At 46.7% G+C, this 24226-nt stretch overlaps 2 protein-coding genes across 11 annotated transcripts in view; one reads left to right on the top strand and one right to left on the bottom strand.

Moving 5' to 3' along the window:
• The window catches only part of XRCC3 (X-ray repair cross complementing 3), a 421446-nt gene that overhangs the window by 177782 nt on the left and 219438 nt on the right, over window positions 1-24226 (bottom strand). The gene's annotated exons all lie outside the window — the stretch shown is intronic.
• MARK3 (microtubule affinity regulating kinase 3) overlaps window positions 11839-24226 on the top strand; it is a 65630-nt gene continuing 53242 nt past the window's right edge. For 3 of the 10 annotated variants that reach the window (XM_065750006.1, XM_065750014.1, XM_065749998.1), the window contains exon 1: window positions 11845-12157. In XM_065750006.1, the coding sequence (XP_065606078.1) occupies window positions 12107-12157 (51 nt within the window). In that variant the 5' untranslated portion in view covers window positions 11845-12106. Of the gene's footprint in view, window positions 12158-24226 lie in introns of all 10 variants that reach the window. The other 7 variants (XM_065750024.1, XM_065749989.1, XM_065750044.1 and 4 more) reach the window with 5 other exon arrangements.

Here is a 24226-nt window from a genome sequence, read left to right as displayed (position 1 = left end):
CATGTGAAGGTCTCAGGTTTGGACCGGACACCACAGTGAAGTGGTCACACACCACAGGACCTCCTGCCACGTGTGGCCTCCTGCACCAGAGGGATCATACTTCAGGAAGCAAAGGGAAAGCAGCCTTTGCTTTCTCCTGCCTGCTTCTCCCCACCCCTGTCAGGAGTCCTGGCAGCCCTTTCAGCTGCAGCATGCTCCAAAAACGTGTGCAGGGTTATGTAAGACACGTACCCTGGGTGACTCACACGCCATGCCGCGGCATGCAGCTCCCACATCCCTGGTGCACGCTCCCTGGAGAGGCACACGGCCACCTCCATGACCCACAAGGATCATCGAGTCCGACTCCTGGCTCCGCACAGGGCGACCCTGAATCCAAACCCTATATTTGAAAGCATCGTTGAAATGATCCTTGTGACTCCAGGGACAGATCAGTGGTTGGGATGAACTGGAATAGCTGCACCGAAGGCAGTGAAGATGAGCAGATATTTTCCTGGTGTCTTGCCAGCTCTTGGTTCCTGTCCAGGGCTCCACACCTACCCCAGCCTACCTCCTGGTGCAAAAAATGCTCGGTTTGAGTCAGAGGATCCACAGCCTGGCTCGTTAGCTGAAAGGAAACACAAAGTTAATGAAACTCTTCTTGTTTGTGCCTGCCAAGGATCCAGCTCCCACTGTTCAGTTGCTCTGCAGCGGAGAGATAACATATTGGGGCTGACTCTCAGCTTCGGACTCCACTTTTAGACTGGTGTAAAATCACTGTAACAGAGGCATCAGAAGCCATTATTTATGATACACTTATAAATTATACAGTTTTGCCCCCTCAGTCCGTAGCTAGAAATCACCACATCCCACACGCAACATATGCAGCATTTTATTTTTAAAAGATTATTTCCATCTTTCGAAAGAGTAAAGGCAGAGCACAAAAAGATGGATTAACGTGAACTGTTATTAAGTTACAAAACCATTCAGTTTCCTTGGGAAAGAGCTGGATCGCAGGGCCAGAAAGCTGCTGAGTGGAAGCAGCACGAGTGCCCACCCCAAAACACAGCTCCAGCTCCCAGCTGGGAGCCCAGAGTGGGTGACATCAGGACATGTTGTGTTCTAGCAGCTATGCTGGCATGGCCACCATGAATGGATCTGCACATTCTGACTGCTGGCTGCCTCACAGGGGTGGGCTGGACTGAGGATGGGAAGGTGGGATAAGGAGCTGGGGGAGAGGAAAGGAGGGACTCAGGGCGTATGGGACTGAAGGAGGACATCTTCACCCCATTCAGAAACACCTCCTACGGTGGGGTGAAAGACTACTCCGATCCATACTTCTCCTCTGCCTGCTGGTCCCAAATCTTGTGTTGGTTGACACGCTGAGGATGCCAACCTTCTGCTGTGACAATCCCCATGCTTCTTCCTGATGGCCTCAGCACTCCAGCTGTGCCCCGTTCCCAATCCTAACGCTGTTCGCTTCCCTGCAGCCCAGCAGTGCCCACGTATGCAAGTGGCCTCAAGAAGACTGAGGTTACCAAGCCAGCCACTCTGGAGTTAGGAAATCTGCCTCTGCATGTTTCTCATCTCGTTATTTCCCCAAGGCTCCCCTCCCTGCCTCCTCACTGCGCACAAAATGGACGGTGCCCACCTGCAGAATGACTGCTAAGCACAAATCTGGCTTGAAGAGAGACCTGAAGTAGCCCTCTGTGAGCCCTAAAGCAGTTTAACTGCTGAGCTTAGGGTAAATTAGCCCACTCCATTGTGCTAGTGCATGCATATTGCTCCTGGTAGAGACACATGCTCCAGCTCAGCACCGCCAGCGCATCCCGGCAAGCAGTGCTGTGATTTTCCGTTCTCCGAGCTGCCCAACGTGCCGGCTCTGCCCTGTGGTTACAGCTGGTCACACAGACTTCCCTCGGGCTTCAGTGTCACAGGGCTCCACGGCTGCTGATGGATTGAGCCTGGATATGATGGAGTGAGGTGGCCTGGCTAGGGAACAGAAATAAGGCAAGATTGGGGTCCAAACGTGTCCCTGTGCCCCAGGAACAGGTCCTCTGCAGCCCTCCACTTCCTCAGCTCCTGTAGCAAAACAAAGGGGATTTCTCTGCAAAGGCAATGGGATCTGTAATTAAAGCCTGGATCCTAATGCACAAGCATAGAGGCCACATGCAGGCTGATTTACTTTGTAGCTTCAAGAGCTTTAATGTAGGAGGGTTGTTGGGTTTTTCTTTTTCTTTCTTTCTTTCTCTTTTTTTTTTTTTTTTTTGCATGCACGAGCTACATAAATAGGGCTTCATCTTTTATGCACTTTCTTGTGCCTTCCAGACCCAGAGCTCCTCTCTATCTCTCGACATCATTCCTTGTTTTTATAGATGCACTTACTGGAAAAAGATGTAAGGGTATTTTCATTGCAGTACATCATATTCACAAGTATAAAATATTAAAAGCAATAGAGCTGAGCCCCAAAACAATGCGGTACTTTAGAAAATAGTATTAGTCTTTTCCTTAGATGATAAATCCCCCTTTGTTATACAGTACAGCCCCCATGGGCTCCCAAGGAGTGTGCGTGCGATACTTACATGTAGTGGGGGGGCTGTAGCAAAGACAGCAAGAAGGTTATGAATGCGTGCAGAGGGATATAAATATATTTATGTGCGTATAGGTTCTTACATAGCATTTTTCAGCAGTGCCGCTCTCTGCAGAGCACGCATTTCCAAAGTCCTTTCCTGTGGTCTGCACTGCATCTTCATGGAGGACATGGAGCATGGAGGACACAGAGCCACTGGCAATTACAGGATGTGGCAGCGTATGGCACACATGCAGCCAATGTATGGCAACAGCCTTGGAACAAACACTTTTGAAGTTTATTTTAATATCCCTGCTTCTCTTCTGAAGGGCTGACAGTCCAGGCCCTTGAATGACCTCCAAAGGTCCCCTCTCCACTCGCTGTAGTCTGACTTAGGACCAGATGAGCTCAGGCTTGGTCTTGGGTGGTTGCAGCTGATGCCTTGGTCCTTCAGCATCAACCCCTGGGGACCAGTGCTCTGTCAGGTCAGATGAAGGTTGCTGAAGGCAGTCAACATTAGGAAAGAAGAACTCAGAATTAAACCTTCAAGTCACACCCAGTGTAGGTGCTCTTGGTTTGTTCCTCTTTAGGAGAGGAATGAAGTTATTCAAAAGGAAAATTCTTCAGGGTCAGTGTTTGGGTGTTTTTCCATCAGTTCTTTCCTCGTTCCTCAGACCCGTGTGCTTTTCCCCTCTGTCAGATCTTCCCTTCTGTCTCATATGTTCCTTCCTTCCCCACTATCCTCAGCCACCTCCAGCCCTGCTGCAGCTGTCCCACAAGCACCACACACTGCACAGACGCACACTGATCCGAGCGCTGCCTCGGCGAGGCTGAAGCTATTCCATCAGCTACTGTAGATGCACAGAGGTCCTTTCAGCAGTTGTTTGATAAATAGAAACACACATTTGCTGAATTTTCAAGAATTTGCAAAGTCTTTTTCATTCTGCTGACTTCCAAAGAGAGGAATCTCTCCTTTGTTCAGAAAGTCTTAGAAAAGGTTGATATTCTAACTACTGGTTGCTCTTCTTCGGGGGTATTTGATTCTCTCTCTTTCCTTTTTTCCCACATTGCTACTGTAAAAAAGCAAGACAAACAAACAAAAAACACAAAAGATTTCTAAAGCATTAAAGGTCACACCGCCAAATTTCTCAAAGCAACATCACTTTGCTTTCCAAAATCACCTTGAAAAAATCTAAAATGATTGTGAATGTTTTTAGAAGCATTTAAAAGACCACCTCCTCAAAGGTCAGGGCACACAGTAAGACCAGAATGAACAGAATATAGGAAGACTTGTTTACAGGCAGAAAATGTTAGTGGGAGAAACAGCAAGGGTGTTAATGGTGGTATTAATGCCACGAGCAGCACCTCCCATAAATGGGTAAGGGAATGTTATGGTTGGCAATCCTGGTCAATGCGAGAAAGTATTTATGGGCTCAGAGGGATCCTATGCTTGCAAGGGTAGGTCCTGCTAGCAAGACTTAGTGCTCTGCTGCAGAGTGGTGAGGGAGGAGGTGGGTGAGGTAGGTGGTAGATCTCTCCTGTGGGAGAGGTGTACTTATGGATGCTGACAGGGGAGCTTGGTCAACCACATCCCAAGATAAGTGGCAGTCTACAAAAAGGGAGAGCAAGAGTGGAGGGAAGAAAAGCAATTAATGGTCATTAAGGTAATATATCTGTAATCACATTTGCCCCTGTATCACATGATGCTATATAATGTGTAAAAAGAAAATTGATATAAGATATACAGAGAACCCTCAGTTCTATGCCAGAGGTGAATTTTCTCCTAGTGAATACCTGCAGCACGCACAGACCTCACTGCCAGAAGGAACGATTCATTTATTAGGTTTATATAGCACTGAGCACTTCAAGCAAGGCACGCAGAGCCATGCGATTCACGCAGACCACAGAGCTAATCCTGAAATGCTCATTGCCACCAGTGAAGGAGTGCTGGGCTGTGACTGGCACTCCACACCAGCCGTATGCAGAGCCATGGCCCGTGCTATCTGGGGCTGAGGACATCTCTTTGCTCCAAACGTGGGGCTGAGAGCACCAGCACCGTGCTCTGCTCAGGAGCACTCACTGCAGCAGCACCAGGGGGGATCCAGCCCTCCCCAGTGCCTTCTCACACCTACTACAGATAAATAACTCGTGGGAGAATACAGGGCTTGAGGTTGTTATTGGAAGGACAGTCCTTATTTTCAGTTGCTGCTTTTTGTTTCAATAGCAGTAAAACACTCCTTGTAATTCATTTTGCTCTTTTCCTCTATGCATCTTGAAAGCAGTGCTGTGCTCAGAAGATGAAACATTCTCTCTCCGAAAGTGTTTTTATGTTTTTGTGTGAAGTGAATTCTAATCAGGACTGTGGCGACAGCATTAATTTGATATTTTTCCAATTCAATTTGAAGCTGTTGACCTCCTATCAGACATTCTCAAATCAGCAGCTCATCTTTTCCTATGAAACAAGCCCAAATACGTTACGTATTTGTCATCTCCTTGATGTTCATAAACTAAGAAAAAAAAAAAGAAGGTGATGTTACTACACATCTACTGTGTTACTACATATCTGCTGTACCAGCGGAGCTGTGTCTTCATTTCCTGGGTCACTGTCAGCATTTGAGAAGAACGAGAGGCTAAAGGTGGTTTAGTGCTGGAAGAGCAAAAGTGCTGTGAAGCCCCATGCTGGGGACAGTGCACCAAACCTGTCTGTCCTGTGCAGCCTGTACCTAGTCAGCTATAAATCCTTTCCTTTACATCATTCACATTTTTTTTCTTAGAAGAACCTTAGTAGTTATACTATATATAGTGTATATAGAAATTCAAAGATGAACAGGCAAAGTCCCATGCGCTTGCAAAGGTTGCTCGTGACTGTAACATCAGTTCTTTGTTCGAAACCCCTTGCTTCTGTAGAACACAACCTGTACTTGGCTTTGTCAGGTGATTATCAAGGATGCATTCCCTCACACATCAGCGCAAGGCAGCGGATGTGTGCGGGTGCTGGTGACTTTCTGGGCACTGGGGAAGCTCCAAAGGAAAGCAAATGTGGAAGTTTATGAAAAAGGGAGAAAAGAAAGGTGTAACCATTTACAGGCTTGTCTCTCTGACACGAGTCCCAGCAATATAACGGAATGACTCATATGGATCTCAATTAACAAAGAATTAAGGGAGGGAAATGTAATTAATGTCAATCAACTGGATTTTATGGGAAGAGACCCTTTCCAACAGCCTTGTTATCATTTAAAGGAGCGTGCAAGATTGAGGGATAAAGGTAACAAAGCTGACGAAAAACATGGTGACTCCTTTAAGGCTCTCAACTTGTTGCAGCAGAACATGCTGATTGAGAAACCAGAGCTACGGAAACCACAATGACATTCACCAAGCATTGGACTGCTTGCCCTTGCAGCACCGCAGTGTTCTGGAAGGGTGCTGGGACCCCTTGCCTGCCCCCAGCCCTGTTTCGATGCCTCAGTCCTTGCACCCCTTCTTTTGCTCACCCCCTAGCTGTTTTTTCTCTGAGTTATTCTCCCTCCAGGCTTTCCCCACTCCAGGTTGTGTGATGTGTGAACGTTCAAGGCAGCAACTCCTTTTTATCAGCAGAAAAACATAATGCAGTGCTGTAGCCTGGCAGAACTGGTTCTTGGCCTGCACCAATGCATAGCTGTATCAAAGACCATAAGGGGACAGAAAGAATTACTGATCAGCCTTGCAGCAGCCCCCAGGATGGAGGAAGGGTTGAAAATTAAAAGATGGCATTGGAGCAGAGCAAAACTGTTTGAAAAACTGTGTTTGGGTGAGAGATAAACATTTTAGTATGGCCAAAGCTAAAAATTCTGCTCGTAGGATAAACAAAGCACACTTCTGAGACAGGGGACCTGTGTGGAGGGGAAGGGTCAGAGATATTGAAAGGGCATGTGAGTCACAGTAACATGAGTTTCTAGAGCTCAGATACTGTATCTGAAAAGACTAAATGGGTTCTTAGACTGTGGCATCAGCAAAAAAATTATATCATGTCTGTATTTGGGTTTTGTGTTATTATAGCTGGAATACCATGTTCATATCTGGTACCCATGGCAGAAACAGACTGCTAAGGTGAAGGCGAACCAGAGAACATGTGCGTGCTAACTACTACAGAATCGAATAGGATTTGTTTTGGTGACAGTCTCCAGAACTTCAGTCTCTTACAGACAAAGCTATGGGGTGACCCTGTCCTGGGTGGGACAGGCATTTGCTCATCCAAGGGAGAAATGCAGGAGAGATGCAGGAGCTGGAAGCTACTATGAGGTATATTTCAAGCAGAAGCAAACATTTCTCAGGGTGGGTTATACAATGACGGAAACAGTTTTCTCTGGTTGCTAGTGGTTTCCTTGCTACTGTAAATGAAGATAAGGGAATATTTTGTGAAAGGTGTGATTAAATTAAATGCAAGTTTCTTCAGGAAAATCCATAGGATGACTTTAGGGCTCGGTTCTGCCAAACCCTTGCAGATGGCTTGAGCAAGAACCTGAGCCTTCACATGGCGCACCTCCACAGCCCGCTGGGCTTAGCCTGAGCTCGTACCTGGGGAACACTCACACAAACAGCCTGGGCTCACAGGTGGGTGTGCATGCACACAAACAGTCTGTGCAGACACACTGAGAGGACTCTGGAGAAGAGTAAAACTGACAGGGATGGCAGTTGAGAGGCTCTGCGGACTACTAAATTGCATGAAGGTGTGCATGGTTATTACAGGTGGAAGCTGCTCAGGTCTGTTAGATGGAGAAGGAATCTCTAAGAACTTCTTGGCAAAAGCCAGCTCTTGGGGTATACTGTGGGCCCTGGGAACTTCAGCCAAGCTGCGTGTTTTCCACTGGCCTGTTGACAATTTCAGATGTTCATTTTTGAACAAGCGTGGGCCTGTTCATTTTTAGATAACCTGTGCCCAAAAACCTGGAATGTATCTCCCTGCTACCCAACAATTGCTTCCCGCTGACACTCAGGCACACCAATTATTAATTTGCACTTGAAAATTACGTGTGCTGGAGTCATCTATTCTTTTCCCATCACTGTGAATGGAGTCTTTGATTCAGTATTAACCACACAGGAAGCAGTGTAGGAGGAACAGCAACGTGCCTGACTCAAATGGCAAGGCATTCAAAAGGATTTATGTTTAAAATGCAGCCCTGCTGGGGTCATGCACTAGCAGGAATAGAAGAGGTTGTTATAAAATACCTAGGTTAGCTTCAAACATAGGGTCAAGTTCAGAGCATGGCTGCCAACTGACTGCTTCTCCTTGTGTTTCCTTCATAGCCTGCAAGGCATCAGGTTTATGGAAAGTTAAGGAGGTATTTTCGTTTCACTTTTCACAACACTAACCCAGTGCCAGCCCACCAGAACAATACTCTCACCCATCTCCCTGGGGCAGTGTGACTCTGCCCCGGACCTCGTGAGCCATTCAGGCACTGTGTCAAACTGGTGGAAACAGTGCTGTTCATCCTCTATCTCTGATAGAGATGCCACCACGAAGGTTCATGTCTCACACGTCATGCAATGTGGCTCTGTCATGCACAGCACGTCTGGCCTGACAGGTAAGGAATTACACAGAGCTTGCAATCCAGAAGCCACCACTGTATTCTCATATCCACAGCCCAGTGCCTGAGCTCTCTGAGAGAAGTGAAAAGCAGTTGCACTGCTACAGTCTGCTGTCCCCAGAGACCCTGAAGAGAAAGGCAAGCTGCGAAGTCAAACCTGCATGGATCAAAGGAGGAAGTTAACACATTAAATCAAATCCCACCTTTTGGATCTCGTTCCATGCTGGCGTGACGTGACGTTGAGAAGGAAGATCTTTTCCCTTTCCATTGTTTTCTCTGCTGTCAAAAACATATCATCCTGGCCACGCAGTGGTTTGCACTTGGGCCTCATTATATGAGCAGGGACTATTGATTCAGCTCATAGACTGTAATCAGTACTTTTCTGTCAATAGCTTTGTCATCACCACTATTGAAATCACACGTTTCTCCTTCCTATTATAAAACACTGTTAAGTTTTCAACATGCTATGGAATTTAAAATTTGAAAAACAAATACAAATAATGATATCAGTTTCAGAGGTAACCCTGATGACGAAATGGCCCTGAAAACCATCCACTGCATGGGATTATTTTAGAATTTCTAAGGAAAAAAATCCCAACCAACAACAACAGGGCACCAGAATAAGAAGGAATAACACTGGTTACTCTACTGTGGCTTTTAAAAAGCATTTTGTAAAGGCTTGAAGGAACTCAAGTGGCATCAGGGTTAATAATTATCAGTTTAAACTGGTATTTTTTGTGTTAATGAAAATTATTTCATATTTCTGCAGATTCCCATGTGGTGTATTCTGTCATTGCTGCAGTGCAGGACGAGGCAGCTCTAACAATTACATTAGCTGATCCTCTACTCGCCTCTTCCAGCTGATGTCTTCCAGTCCCCAGCCTCTGAGAGGTGAGGGGAATGTAATTATCTAAGTCAGTTCTGCATATGTAATCCTTTTTGTGGAATTAAGACTGAAACCTCACACATTTGAATAGTTTAAAATTAATCCTTGCATTTTGTCCAGCATTTTTAATCAATTCCCTCGTTTTCGCTCTGACCACAATGCTAAAGTTAGGATTTACTATGCAAGTGCAACGTATTGTTCAGAGATTCTTAGTTGTTTAGTATTCAGAAGAAAATCTAAATGCTTCATCATAATGATGTTATGTTTTTAATCACATTGTTTTCTTTTGTTTTCTGTGCCTGGCGATAGCCAAAAAAGGGCCATAAAAACGGCACCTTAACTAAGCTGCTTCCTGTGTGTCTTTGAGTCATATTCTCCAACTCCACTGACAAAAACAAGTCTTTACAACTCTTAGCACTGTAGTGGCAGTGCAGCTCAGGGCACAAGTTGCAGTTTACCCCAGATAACGTACAAGCACTGTCATCGGAGTTCCACTTAGGAAAATACTGTCACTATTGCTAGTGACAGCACAAGAACCAGGAAAATACAGCTGGATTATCAGATGCCTGAGTTTTCAGAACCTTTAGGGAAAAATCGCCTTCTGATTGTAAACACAGCTTATAGTACCTGATAATACACAGAATATTTATGGGCAACGAAGAAATAAAAAACCCATGCAATCCTTTTTTAAGTATGGCCAAATTTCTAAGAAAATTTATATGCTTCACCTGTCTGAACATGAGACACAGAATATAGCAAGAATTAAATGAAACAATAAAGCAGCTGCTATGTCATTTGTTATCCCCTGTGCAGGTTCTGCTGCATGGAGCTGCCCATTACTGGCAATAAAACAGCAAAAAGAGCTGCTGTTATTTATTTATTTGTTTGTTTATTTATTTATTTATTTATTTTTGTGGTCTCTTTAAGCACTTTCTTCAAAAGTTCTTGTTTCAACATCACTTTGCCAGTCAGAAGCATCACTCTGTAAGAAACAAGCATTCCTTCCCCCACAGCCAATTCCTCCTTTGCCACCTGCTCTCAGCCCCATTTAACTTGGGCAGTGTTAGACGTGGGCTTTACCCGAAGTAATAGCAGAACCCCTATTGCATGGACAGGCCTAGGACTTTCACCTAAGCATCCACAATGGGATAGTCTGGATTTAAGTGCGTCCCTGGAATGGCAACACTAGTATATATAGCCCCATACTTCAGTGTCACTTGGTGTACGCTTGTACATACAAACAGCACTGAACTCCGTTTACATTCTGAAAATCGCTCCCAGGCTTCGGTGCTGGCAGTTTGGCATTCCCATGCCAGCTGCAGTTCCCACAAACGCAGGATGAGAGCATTCATCTGGTTAACAAACAAAGCAAATCTCTGCCTATTTTTACTTTTTTTTCTGACGCTGACATAAGTCAGTTACCATTTTTCATAAACAAATGGTAAAGAACACCTTCTACTGGCAGCCAAAAAGAAAGCGATGAAGAAGCAGCCCTGTGGCAAAAGCAGTGAGCCAGGAGATCTGGATACTTTTCCTGGCTCTGCGGCTGACCTTGGCAGATCAGATAGACTCAACTCCCTCTCTGTTCCCAGAGCAAAGGGTCCTGCTTGCTTTTACATAAGCTGAGTACATGTGCACAGATATGGACATAAATACATGCATACAAGAGATGGGTTGATGACTGGATTAGGTGATCTTAGTGGTCTTTTCCAACATTAATGCTCCTAAGATACACAAGCACAAGAGGTAAACATTCTTCAAATTACTCCAAATTCCTGTCACTGACACAGAGGAAGGAGTCAGCCTGGCTTGAGAGCAAAAATAACATGAGTACGTGCAAATCTACCAAGTTTCTCCTTCCACAGATCAGGTGTGTGAAGTTTGGTAGTCCTGATGTAGAAACAAGACAGCCAGCTTGTTTATTGGATGGTGCACGGGGGCTGCCCCTCCTTACTAGTGTCTCTGAGACTGGGGAAAACCTCATCTACGTGGTAGGATGGATTTCAAGGCTAAGCCGGTAAATATTTATAAGATACATAAAGTTTGTCAGATAAACTATGCTTTAGAAAGACAAAATGTTATTGCTACGTTGCCGGATCTCCAGAGATGGCAAGTTGCTACAGATCCCATCCAATCCCACATTTATTTTTGCAGAGGTCTTCTTCTGCCTGTTCTCCAGAAATAATAACAGAAATAGGTCTGTTTCTAAGCTAGCTGTATACCGAATATACAAAGGTTACTTCTTTTTCCCTTTTGTATTAGATCCACTACATCAAGATCTTTAGCAGGGTCTGCTGCTGCGACAAGGGCAAATGGTTCCAAACAAACAGAAGGGAGATTTGGGCTGGAAACACCGACGTTCCTCCACGCTTCCCCCACTCGCACCGCGTCCACCCAACCCAACCCAACCCACCCCACCCCTTCGTGGGGTCCCACCCGAGGCCGCACCGGGAGCGGCAGAGCCCGGCTCCTCCCCGCGCCGCCCCGCCCCGCCCCTAGCAACACGCCGCCGGCCGCCCCGCCGCTGCCGGCCGCGGGGCGGGCCCTTCCGGTTCATGTCGGAGCTGGTCTCGGCGCGGAGGAAGCCGGGCGGCCATCTTGGCTCGTCGGGGGGCGGCTGGCGCGGGAGAGCGGACGGGAAGGAGAAGCGGGAGGGCGGTCGCCGTCCCCATCATCCCGCCGGCGGCCCGCGGGGCGGGATGCGAGGAGCGGCGGCGGCGCGGTGAAACGGGGGCAAGGAGCGGGGAGCTCCCCCCACCTCTCGAGGCCGGCGAGCCGAGCCCGCTACCCCGGCAGCCGCTCCGCCGTCCCCTTCCCCCGCCGTCCCCGGCCGATGAGGCGCCGCCGCTGAGTCCCCCGCCCTGCCCGGCTGAGCGTGGGATGAGCCCGCGGCAGGCGGAGGGCGAGAGGCCGCCCCGCTCCCTCGGGGGGATCTAACGCGGCCGCGGAGGCGGGGGGACACGGAGCGACGCCGCCCCCCGGCACCTCGTCCTTCATGGTGGCTCCCTGCGCCCGACGCCTCCCAGCAGAAGCGCGGCCCGGCCCGGCCCGGCGGTGGTGTGCGAGTGCGTGTGCGCGCCGCGGGCAGCGCTGGTGCCCGAGCGAGGGAAAATGTCCACTCGGACTCCATTGCCCACGGTGAACGAGCGCGACACCGAGAACGTGAGTACCGCGGGCGGGGGGAGGGGGGGACGTCTCCTCCCCGAGCGCTGCCTGCCTGCAGGATGGGTTATCCTTACGTTTATTCTCCTTTCTAGCCCGTTGAACGCTGCGTGCCTCCCTGCGGCCCGCCCGGCTCTGCGGCTGCATCCCGGGTCCGTAACGCGGCGGGGAGGAGGAATCCTGCCCCGGTGCTGCCGCGAGCAGATGGCGAGCGCTGGGCGACGGGAGGGGTGGGCTAGGTGACCTACATAATGGGCCTCTGCCCTGCTGAACGGAGGGGTTCTGCGCGGCGCTGACGCTGCCGGGCTCATCACCTGTTCCGACGGTGTTACAAGGTCCGTTTTGTTCAAACCCGCTTCCAGTCCGGAGGGCCTGTTCCTTTTTTAATTCTTGCATTGCGTTTTATTGTCGAGTTCGAGTCGAATGCTGTTATTAGCTATCACACAGGTCATAGGCTAAAGGGGAAGAAATACGGTAGTGGTACTGCATGAGCAGGCAGCCAAAAATGAAGCTGGGTGGGAGCCTCCCTTTCTGCAAATAAGAACTGTGTGAAAACTTACTAGATCCAGGGGTAATCCTGTCTGAGCATTTTTTCTTTTTTTTATTGCTGGGAGAAAACGCAGAGGCTGTGCAGAAGGGAGTTGTCACTCACCGTAGTCTGAAATGAGTCGATTGGTGAACTTGGTATTGAGCTTTCTGTAAAGGCTTTCGGGTGGTTCTCTAGAAATGAGATGCTTAACTTGGCAGAGGAGGGCTTTTTGCTGGGGCCTGCATGTGTGTCCAACATAAAAGGTGGAAACTTTGATTACAGATCAGGAAAAACTGTTGTTCAACCCATAAATAGTCCAAGGAAAGTGATGGTTGCCCCATTGTTTAAAACAAGACCAGACAAAGCACTGGAAAACACGCTGCGTGGAACAATTACTGCATTACGAGGGATTTGGATTTTATTGACATAATAGGCACTTCTAACTTCTGTGATCTTTATTTGTTTTAGCACTAGATGCAACCTGCAGGCTAAGGGCTGTGCTGAACAAAAAGCCAACTAAGCATATTTGGTTGTAAAATCTCAGAGAGCTTCCTGCCTTGTGGAAGAAAATAATTAAAGTGCTATGTGGCTCTTCCTTTGCCGTGGGGAGAGGTGATGCAGCGTACTCCAGAAAATCCAAAGTTTATTCAGATAATTATTTCGCCTATAAGTAAACCTGGCTGAGGCTTTTGAGCTCCATGTATATGCTTGGAGGCCTTCCAATAAATCCTTTTTAGGTGCTGCTTAGATAAGGTTCTCCAGTGTGGTTAACTCCAACGCTGCTATGGGTAGCTTAATGGTAGAAAGACTTAGCGTGTGCTAGAGGAAATGCATTATTCACAGGCCGTGTGTTTTAGCACTTGAAGTTAGGCTTTACATATCTTCCACTTAAGGCACCTTGTTCTCAACTTCAGAATGTTGGTCTGACACTTCTCTTCAGTAATCTCCATAATTTAACATGCAGGGGATGTATGGCTTGCAGATGAGTCGCCTTGGGTTTTGATTAAGGCATATCTTTCAACTGCCATGCTTTGGCTGGTGACCACAGAAATACCTTTAGGTAGTGATATTGGCAGGAAGCTATCAACTTGAGTCGCTTCCAGATCCACTGAACCAATCCCACAGCACAGTGCTTGTGGAAGAGCAGTTTTTGTCTTTCACAGTATTGCATCCCCAGAGAAGCCCTTCCTGATATTTTGGCTGTTGGTGATCTATGACTTCACCAAAATGCATACTTGTTTTGCCTTTTTTTAAATGTAAATCCGCATTTAGTCTGGGTGAGTTACCCGTAGGGCTGGAAACGATACAAAATTAACCCAGGTCTGGTTTATTTTTAAATACAAAATGTAGTGTTTTTGATGCGTCAACTAACTGTTGTTCCAGCCAGAAGCTGAATGCTGTGTTTTCACAGGTGAATGGAAACCTTGATTTTCTTCCACTTAAGAGAAGTTAGTTAAGATTCATAGGACTCTTTGAAGTTCAGATGGCTTAAGGAAGTGCCAAGGTGTTCAGCCAGCCTTTGGGGCCTGGTGGTGGACCCTCTGAATGCTGTTTGGAAGATTACCACTGCGGAGAAAGCCTTGGCTGGTGTTGGATCTGGTTTGAGTGAGCTGATCATACTTTATCCATGCCTATACTTGCAGTTTTGGAAGTGGAGTTATCCTCCAGAACGATGGTGCACGTAACTTATCATTGTCTATACTTGCAGTTAACCATGTTCAGCACTTGGCAGTTCCTGTTAAATAGACAAGGTCTAATTGTCAGCACTTGTCTTTTTTTTTTCTTTGAAGAAAGATTCATGCCCATACTGTTGAAGTGGAAATACTGTCACAGTGACTTTCCCCAAAAGCCACTGGCAGCCATCAAGCTGTAAGTGCCTCTGAGATTAAAGAATTTGGCGAGGAGTCACCTGGTGTTGAGAGGAAAGGCATCCCAGATGATCTGTGATCACAGGAACTTCACACTTGGACAGTTGGGAGCTGGCTGTTTGCCTGCAAATGAGCTGGCTGCTCACGGCAAAGGTGGAACAACTCCTCAGTGGTGATGTGTTTCGCAGCAGTGAGTGCCAAATGCTTAGGGGACATGAGTGAAGGAGGATCAGAGTTGTCTCCCCTTCTCTTCTGCCATCTGCAGAATTGTGTCTTGTGTGTAAGAGAAGTGACAGAGGCCTTCTTCATCCAAAACTGGGAGTGAAGGTCGATACAGAGGAAGGACTTTTAGGGACAGAAAGATGAGCAAGCCTGTTTTAGTAGTGATGAGGAGAGAGAAGGTTCATGGAGGAGTGAAGAACATGGAAACAGTGAGAAAGAAGGGTGGATGGTGGAAGAGGGAAGGCACAGAGGGTTGTGTATCTGGCAGGATGGAGGACAACCAGGGACAAAGAAATAGGAGCAGGAGGAGCTCGACCTTGGGGAGCAGGACTAATACTCATAATAATTCCCAAGGAACGGCAAAATGATACAGAACTGTGGACTGAAATAAGTTAATACAGGTGGTATGGGGGTTGGTTTAATTTTCTTTAAGAGCATGAAGTAGCCAAGTTTTAGACTAAAGAATTTAATTTGAACCTCTGTGTTAGTTGCACAGCTGCATATCTGAGGGGAAGAGAAGGTAATATCAGTGGTGCAGACCATTCTGAATTCAAAATGTAAGTAATTTGAGTAAAAGCGAGACTAAAATATGCTCTTATCTCCGTGACTGTGCCTAATGTGAAAAATTTGCTATTGAAGAATGCCAGTGTGATGGCAACTGTGCCTGTACAAGCCTATACAAAAGGATTCTGGGCAGCAAAAGGGTCCCGTTGAATTTTTTTTTATTAAAAAAAAGATTTAGTGAAGTTGAGAATAGATTCAAAAATTTACTTTTAAGATATGGTGAAGCTTAGTGCTACCTCTTGATTTATTGTTACCAGTTAGATATGAAGTGCATTAGAGCATTTGCAGACAATACACAAGCTTTCATTATTCCATATATTATTAATCAGACTTCTCCTATTACAGATAGATCCGTAATCAGAATGCTTTCCTCCATGGTATGGTTTTGTATGAAGGGGCTGAGGAGGGAAGCATTCCTGTGGCTGAGAGTTGTGGTGGGTTTTCTTCTAAGGGGACAGCTACGTTCTGGCATATTTTTCACCAGTGTAAAAGTTCTGTTTTGACTTAAATTGGGTGAAGCTAGTAGAACACCTAGAAATGAAGTATGTTTTATCAGTTCATAGGATGCATTTTACTCTCTTCTTGTTTAACTTTGTTATTTATATAATATTCACAGAGCAGGAAGTGTTTTTGGTGCATTTCTTGGAGCCTGCAGTGCCTCATAGCCCAACGCCATGGTGGCTGTACTCAAAAAAAATACCCCAAATGAGACTGTGTAGTATTGCAGTCGGAAGGGGACAGTTCATGCTTCAGCCCTGCTAAACAACCTGTGCTGTATCATCTCATCACTGTCAGTTCCACGGCTGTAATGCTGCTGCAGGAATCAGCCTTGGCTGCCTCTTCCTACCCATGGTTTGTGTCAGCACTGATAGTGACGTAGCTGTACAAGTCTGGTCAGCTCTGTGATCTGACTAAAAATATTCCTCTAAAAAAGTGGTCTTATTCCCATTCTGTGTGGCTGCAAATGCTGACACAAAAGGAGAAAAGGGAGCCATCCAGTTCAGATGGGAGAGGCTAGACACACTACTTAGAATCTTGGTTCTGTTTAAGCCGACCTAAAGGCTAAGACAACGTTGTAGAGTAAATAACTCCTAATGACGATACTCCACCAGGGAATAGTATAGAAGATGGTATATTTCAAGTAGTTCTATACAAACAGTTATACAGGTAATACAAAAGAGAAGATGGCTCACCTTTAAGATGACAAGGCTCGCAGAGGACTCCACATGGGAGGGATCTCCAAGAAGAGATCCTTCCCTGGTGGTGGTCAGCCCTTAAATGGGGTTTGAGAGAGGAGGAACTAGGCTCCACCCCTTCCACCCACACAGGTATATCACCTTCACCTGTGCCCCCATGGCTGACTTGGTGCTCACCTCAGGTGACCAATCAGTGGTTCAGGCCGTGATTCAGCAGTTCCCATACACTCCACCCCTTCACGACATGAACCACTGATCAAGTAACCATAAGGTGAGTTCCCCTTGATACAGAGACCCAATACATCGCGACGCTTACATAATTGCCCGTCGCAACGCATGCTGATGTAATCTGATATGAGTGATGATCGGCGCATCCGTCGAACTCTTCTTTGGGCCAGTGCTCGGTGGTATCTACTGGAAGCATGTAATCATACAGTGCAGGTCCATCTTACGTGTCATCAGTCCCGGTTAGACCATCACCAGATGCTTCACATGGTCTTATAACAACTCTGGAACACTGCAGTATTGTTTTGATTCCTTCTGGTGACTCATAGACTTATGGGGAGTAATACAAGTGTTTTAGAGGTACCAAGAGGGGAAGATCCGCTTTCCAGGGCAAGATACAGGCCGTATTCCTGTCTTGGGTTAACACTTCAGCTTGTACAGGGGCACGCCCTGGTCGCCTGTACCAAACCCTTTGACCCGATGTCTGTGGCTGTACGACTATATCAGGCACCAAAGGGGGTGTCCTGATCTGCCACAGAGACATGATAGGGGTCCCCTTAGCAATGAAGACTGGAGTGTTAACCATTATTTCAGTAGGCCATGTACCTATAACCGGAGGAGCTACCGAACCCCCCACCTCCAATAATCTCCCCCAAGGTGCAAGTAGGCCGCACCATCGTGGTCCTACCTGCACCTTCCAGGGCCATTTTATTCTATTGGTACCTGGTTCTAGGTCCTCAGGGGCAGGGAGCAGAAGGTTGTTCTCATTGCCAATCTGAGGTTTCACTTCATTATCGGTGCCCGTAATTTGGATCCTAAGTGGGGAGGCCCATATTGTTTGTAACATTTTCAAGGCACTGGGTCTGCCATCTCTAGGTCTTTCATTCAGGTCCCGCAGGGTCTCATGGAGTCTCTTTGTCCACCCCTGCAGGGACTGAGAGTCTGTCTTCAGGGCAGCCTTGAGAATACCATTGTAACGTTCGATAAGGCCTGCCCCCGTTGGATTATATGGCAGGTGGAATCGCCACTCAATATTATTTTCTTCTGCCCAGCGTTGTATCACTGCACCCGTGAAATGACTTCCTTGGTCACTCTCGATGACTTGCGGTGTCCCGTAGGCAGCCATCAACCTTGTGAGTGCCTTTATAGTGTATGCCTGGTTGGCTTTTGGTACTGGATAGGCCTGCATTAGCCCACTCGCGGTGTCGACACAGGTTAGGGCATATCTCGCCCCCTCAGACCGAGGGAGAGGCCCAATATAATCAACCTGCCACCTCTGTAGAGGATTGTGTCCTCTAGCAAGATGGGCTGTAGTTTCAGGCAACGACCTCGGTCTTATCTTAGAGCAGGCGTCACAGTCTCGGCATGCTTGAGCGATGTCCGATAGTTGTACGGGCAGTCCCCACGCTTTAGCGGCTGCCCACATGGTCTTCTGCCCAGCATGCCGCAGCTTTTGATGTAGCCAGTAAGCGATATTCTCAGATGGAGAGTTCTCAACCCATCTAACTCGGGCCAGTGTGTCGGCTTCATCATTTCCTGGTGACTGTAGGGGTTGATGACCAGAAACATGGTAGACACACACAGTTCTGTGTTTGACTGTATTCCATATGTCTAACCACATATCTTTGCCCCAGATCGGTCGGGAGTGGATAGTCCAATCCTGGGTGGCCCACTGTGCGATCCAAAGAGTGAGCCCCCGATACACAGCCCAACTATCTGTGCAAATATTCAGGATACCATCACCAGGTTCTTTGGTTATAACCATCCACACCGCCCGCAGCTCTGCCCACTGGCTGCTTTGACCATCCCCCTCTTCGAACCAGATTGTGTCTGTGGCAGGATGGTACGCTACTGCTCTCCACTTACTTGGGTTGCCCTTGCTGGACCCATCCGTGTACCAGGCATCTTCAGGAATAGGATATTTTCCTTCCTGGACGGGACTCTTCTGTGGTGGAGCAACCGAAGTTTGTTTTGGTGCATCACTATGATACGTTACTGGGCCAAGAATCTTCTGAAGCTCTTCTTTCAACGGTGAGGAAGATAGACTACTCCTCTGACTGAGATAGGCAACCCATCGTGCCACCGTCTGCGCCTGGGCCACCCCCGTCTTAGGAAGGTGGGTCAGATCTCTTACCCACCCCTGGATTGGCAATGTAGTCTTGACTATAACTTCGGCCGTTTGGGTTATTGGCTCTACCGCTTGTAATGCAGAATAGGCAGCCAATAACTGTTTTTCAATCATACTATATCTTTCCTCTGCTCCATGCCACACCTGAGACCAAAATCCAATGGGGGTCCGAACAGAACTCTGACGTTGCCACAGGCCCCAGCCAAAGCCATCTTGAGTTACGTGAACATCTAGCTCAGCTGGAAGGGTAGGATCAAATATACCCAGTGCCTGGGCTTGTTTAACTGCCTGTTTCGCCTGTTGAAAAGCATCCTGTTCTGTTCTCCCCCAGTCCCATAATTGGCCCTTTTTGGTAAGTCTATATAAAGGTCTCAGCAGCTGCGCCAAATGAGGTATAAAGGAACGCCAATATCCCAATATACCCAGGAATTCCTGCAGCTGCTTTGGTGTTGTAGGGACTGGAAATGCCTGAACCTTATCTATGACGGCATCAGGTAATACTTTGGTCTTTCCTGACCAGACTACCCCTAGAAATTTTACGGACAGTCCTGGACCTTGCACTTTTTGAGGATTGATAGCCCATCCTCTTTCACTTAGGTAGGCAGTTAATGAATCTGCTGCCTCCCCTACTGCTTCCAGTGAGTCGGATGTTAACAGGAGGTCATCAATATAGTGGTATAGGTTCACACTGTTTGGTTTCCTCCAATCAGCCAGGTCACGTGCCACCAAATTATGACAGTATGTTGGTGAGTGCACGTACCCCTGTGGCAAGACCTGAAAGGTCCACTGCCTGCCTCCCCACGTAAATGCAAATTGATCTTGTGATTCTTTAGCAATAGGTATGCTAAAAAACGCATTCGCTAAATCCAGGACACAATGGTAGGTTTTAATTTCCCTACTAAGAGTGTCCATTAAGGAGGCAATATTGGGTACGGCCGCATGGATGGGCGGCGTGACCTTATTCAGTTCCCTATAATCCACCGTCATTCTCCATGTTCCATCCGACTTCCGTACTGGCCATATGGGGGAATTATATGGGCTGTGTGCAGGCCTTATAATACCTACTTTCTCTAATTCCTGCACTGTTTTTGATATTTCTTCTTGTCCACCCGGGAGTCTGTACTGTCTTACATTAGTAATCCGGCGTGGTTTTGGCAAACAAATGGGCTCATGTTTCGCATGGCCCCTCAATATTGTCCGTATTGCCCGGATACTAATGTACCTCTGCCGTAGTCTGAACTCTCCCACAGTTGTCTGGAGAGCCAGACCCCATAGAATGTCTATGCCCAAGATATATTCTGGAATTGGGGCAATCGACACCTTATACTCCCGGGGCGGGAGACGCCCAACCCCCAATTTCAACCACGTCTGGGTGACTGGAATAGTCTGTCCCCCAAACCCACCAATCATCACTCTATTACCCTTAAATTTCGTTGGGTCTCCATATATAATCGATGTTTCTGCGCCAGTATCCACTAGAGCCATCACCTTCTGCACATTTGTCCTGGACCAGAATATTGTTAGTTCTACATAGGGCCTCCGGTCACAGCTAGAGGCCCTATGGGGACCAGAATTTTCCGTTAATCCATGAATTTTGCCAGATCTAAATCTTTTGCCACAGGTGGCTCAGGCACTGTAGCCTGTGACACCTGCGGATATTTTTTCCTTCTGTTCGGTATTATAAAGTCAGCCAAATTCCAGGTTGTTGTTGGTGTTTTTTCTATAATTCGTACTCCCGATTTTCTGGGAGCACTCTGAAATTTCTGATCATTTCTAAGCTGTTTCCACAGCTGTAACAAAACATGGTTGGGTTGCCCATCAATTTTGGTAAATGCAACCCCAGCCCGTATGAGATCATTAAACATAGTCCTCCGGGATACCCGTACGGGGCCTGATCGGGGCATCCGTGGAGCAGGCTTTTTAGTTCTAATAGGGAAGGCCTCAGCATCTTCCACTATACGAACATTACGCCTGGTTCTTACGCGCTCCGTCTCCCCTAAGTCTGCTACTAACTGGGCTGCCTGCTGTACGATGGCTTCTGATGCCACCAACGGATTTAATATGGAAACCAACATCCCATATAGGTGGGAGGGGGCCTGCTGTAGTATTAGATCTCTCATGCCCGCTGTAAATTTTTCCGTATCGGGGCTTTCAAAAGTGTCCGCATACAGAGCCTCCCTCATACCCAGTTCTCTGATATAGGTCTGGAGGTCCTCCATAGAGGACCACAAACCAGTATTAAGAGGGATATCGGTTTTATTGGGCCATGTTAAGCGGCATGCAGCCATCAACCAATCTATAATAGAATGGTTTTCCTCATTATAATGGACAGCTGCATATAATCTTTGTCTTAATGCCGGGTTTATCGTTATAGATGCTAATTTTGACATTTCTGTTCCATTTACTAAAACACTTTCAGCTCCTGCATCCCATAACCTTAGGAGCCATGATGGTATGCTTTCTCTTGGTTTCTGATGGAACCGTTGTACTAGGTCCATCAACTCATTAGCTGTATATGGACGAGCGGTCACATGGAGGCAGGTTTCTGCAGGGGGCCATTGATCAGGAGGCACCCCTGCTGGTCTATCCTGTACCTTCTTTGTTTTTTGAGTTATAATAGGCCGAATCTCGAATGGGTCCATCATAGATGGAGTTTCGAGATCTGCCTTAGAGATCTTTTCCCCTGTCATATCAGAGTCTCCTTCCTCTGATTTTGGGGTGTCTTCTACCAATATATTCCTTATTTGTCTTGTGGGGACATTTAGGCCAGGCTTTTTGGTTGTTAACGTACCCAGCTGTTGTTCCAGTTTCTCAATACGGTCTCGTAATAACTGATTTTCAGTCTCCATATTAACATTTGCGACATCTAACTTGAGTATGGCCATTACTAATGGCCAGGCTACTGCAGAGGCAGCTAACCGCCGCTCCTTGGTAATAAGTATGTCTTTATCTAATCCTACAAAGTAGTCAGTCAAATAAGATGGAGAAGGAGCGGCAGTCCCTGGAACCCGCATGGGTCCCCATTTCTCAATAACGGATGCCAATCCATAGTAGGGTGACCCCATGAATCCTGGAATTAGACCAGGGATTGTCTGTTCTAGGGGGGTAACGTTCTCCCCCTTGGCCCATTTAAATATACTCCAAATAAACGACATTATGGATTTAGTTAGAGCTGCCTGGCTCGCCAAATGTAGAGTAAATAACTCCTAATGACGATACTCCACCAGGGAATAGTATAGAAGATGGTATATTTCAAGTAGTTCTATACAAACAGTTATACAGGTAATACAAAAGAGAAGATGGCTCACCTTTAAGATGACAAGGCTCGCAGAGGACTCCACATGGGAGGGATCTCCAAGAAGAGATCCTTCCCTGGTGGTGGTCAGCCCTTAAATGGGGTTTGAGAGAGGAGGAACTAGGCTCCACCCCTTCCACCCACACAGGTATATCACCTTCACCTGTGCCCCCATGGCTGACTTGGTGCTCACCTCAGGTGACCAATCAGTGGTTCAGGCCGTGATTCAGCAGTTCCCATACAAACGTAAAATAGGGCTGGGTGATTTTCGTTTTACAAATGACTTACAGTTGTACACCATTCAGATTGTGTTCTTGTGCTTCTACAAGGTACCATTTTATTTATCTTTTACACTCAGTAGCTCAGAAAAACAGAATTATGAATTAGTTAGAAGATCAGACTTGGTGTTCCTGTGTTTTATTAGTAGCTCTCAATGTAGCTTATTAGAAGAAGCAGTCTGTAGAGTGGAACACAGCTACAGAAATTACTGGAAGGAAACTGAAAGAGCAGATCTGTTTTTTAATATCCTAAACTTGGTACACTTCCTACTATAAGATTTCTTACCAGTTCATTTACCTGCCAGATTCTGTTTTAATTCTAGTTGAGGAACATTCCTGTTGATGTGAGCAGACAATCCCCAGTGACCGCACATCACAGGTGACTTAAGCCTAAGGAATTCTAAGAGTGGAGGCATTTGTCTCTCTAATCTCCATTTCATGTGATATTTAAATAGCACGTGTCTGCAGCTTCCTCCTCCGCCAAGCAGAGCTGCCTTGTTGATGGCAGCCAGATCAGAAATGGAGGTGGCTTTGGTTTTGGCTTGTGTTGTATTGAGGTTGGCTCTGCTTAAAGTGGAGATCACTGGCCTTAAAAATCCATACATGTATATGGGGAATGGAGGCCTAGTGCTGTTAAGGCATAGACCTGAAAGGTGCTGTGTACACCTGTGGTAACACTGCCATCAGCCTCCTGGGTGAAACCCTCAGGTTAGTAAGAATTCTTGGCCCGTAAAGCGGCAGCTCGTTGTGCTCTGTGTGTATGTGTACATATAAACAGAAATTAACTTTCAAATAAAATTTGTTCCTGCAGGGTTAAAGCCTAAACAAAATTCTCTATCTGCAAGCTCAGTGTGGTCTTTGAAAACTGACTGCGAGGTTTTTTTTTTTGTTTAGCATGTAATTACTGACAATGATGATTCTGGAAACAACTTAGCTGGCAGTATTGTTGATGAAGGTTAGAATATGGCTGGCTCTTCAGCTACTGTTCTGCAGGCTGGTGTCAATAAATATCCGTTTTAATCAGCAGTAAAGAAACTTTGGCTTGAAAGATATGGTAAATGTCAGATCTTGATAATGTGAAGCAACAAAAGAGCTTTTAAAAAGCTTTTCTGACCAGCCCCAGACTTATCTTTTTGATTGTATAAGCAGGATTTCTTCACCGCTGTTGTTCAGCACTAATCACGGAATTACAAATTCCCTCTTTCATACATTGTATAGAGTATGACCCAAATGGTACTGAGTGCATCAACACAGCCTGTAGTGCTGAGAGGTGAAGGACTGTAGGCTGGAACCTGCACATCTGAAGGGCAGCCTCTATCCCTTGCCAAAGGCTGTAGTGTGGGCTGCCAGCTCTGTCCCACCTTCATCTCTAGGGTGTCACTTACCTTTAGCATGGGTTGGCTATGGCCAAAATTTGCATGTGCCTTATAAATGAGTGTAAGACCCTCATTAGCAATATTTCCTCTGTGAAGCTGAGTCCCTTGTGCATCAGTCTGTGCCACCTGCCTGTGTACTGCCCCATGCTGAGGTGGTTGCTGTGCTAAGCTGTTTGTGGCTGCCTTGGGCTCGCTCATTGCTGGTTTTTGCCCTCCTTTCTTCATGTCCTCTGCTTACACACATAGGAAGAACTGGGAATGTGTGTCAAGAGGTATACAAAGATTGTATTTACTCTTAAGGTTATCCTTAAACTGGTTGCTTGACAAATGTGACCTAATTAAACTGGCCATTCATTTTCTCTAAGTGTCATACCAGATAAATAAATGA

This window comes from Cyrtonyx montezumae, unplaced genomic scaffold, assembly GCF_038088225.1.
Source record: "Cyrtonyx montezumae isolate F1298 unplaced genomic scaffold, pur_monq_1.0 scaffold_10, whole genome shotgun sequence".
NCBI classification, from domain to species: domain Eukaryota; kingdom Metazoa; phylum Chordata; class Aves; order Galliformes; family Odontophoridae; genus Cyrtonyx; species Cyrtonyx montezumae.
The sequence above is the reverse complement of the archived record's forward strand: the minus strand, read 5'-3'. Positions and strand labels throughout refer to the sequence as shown.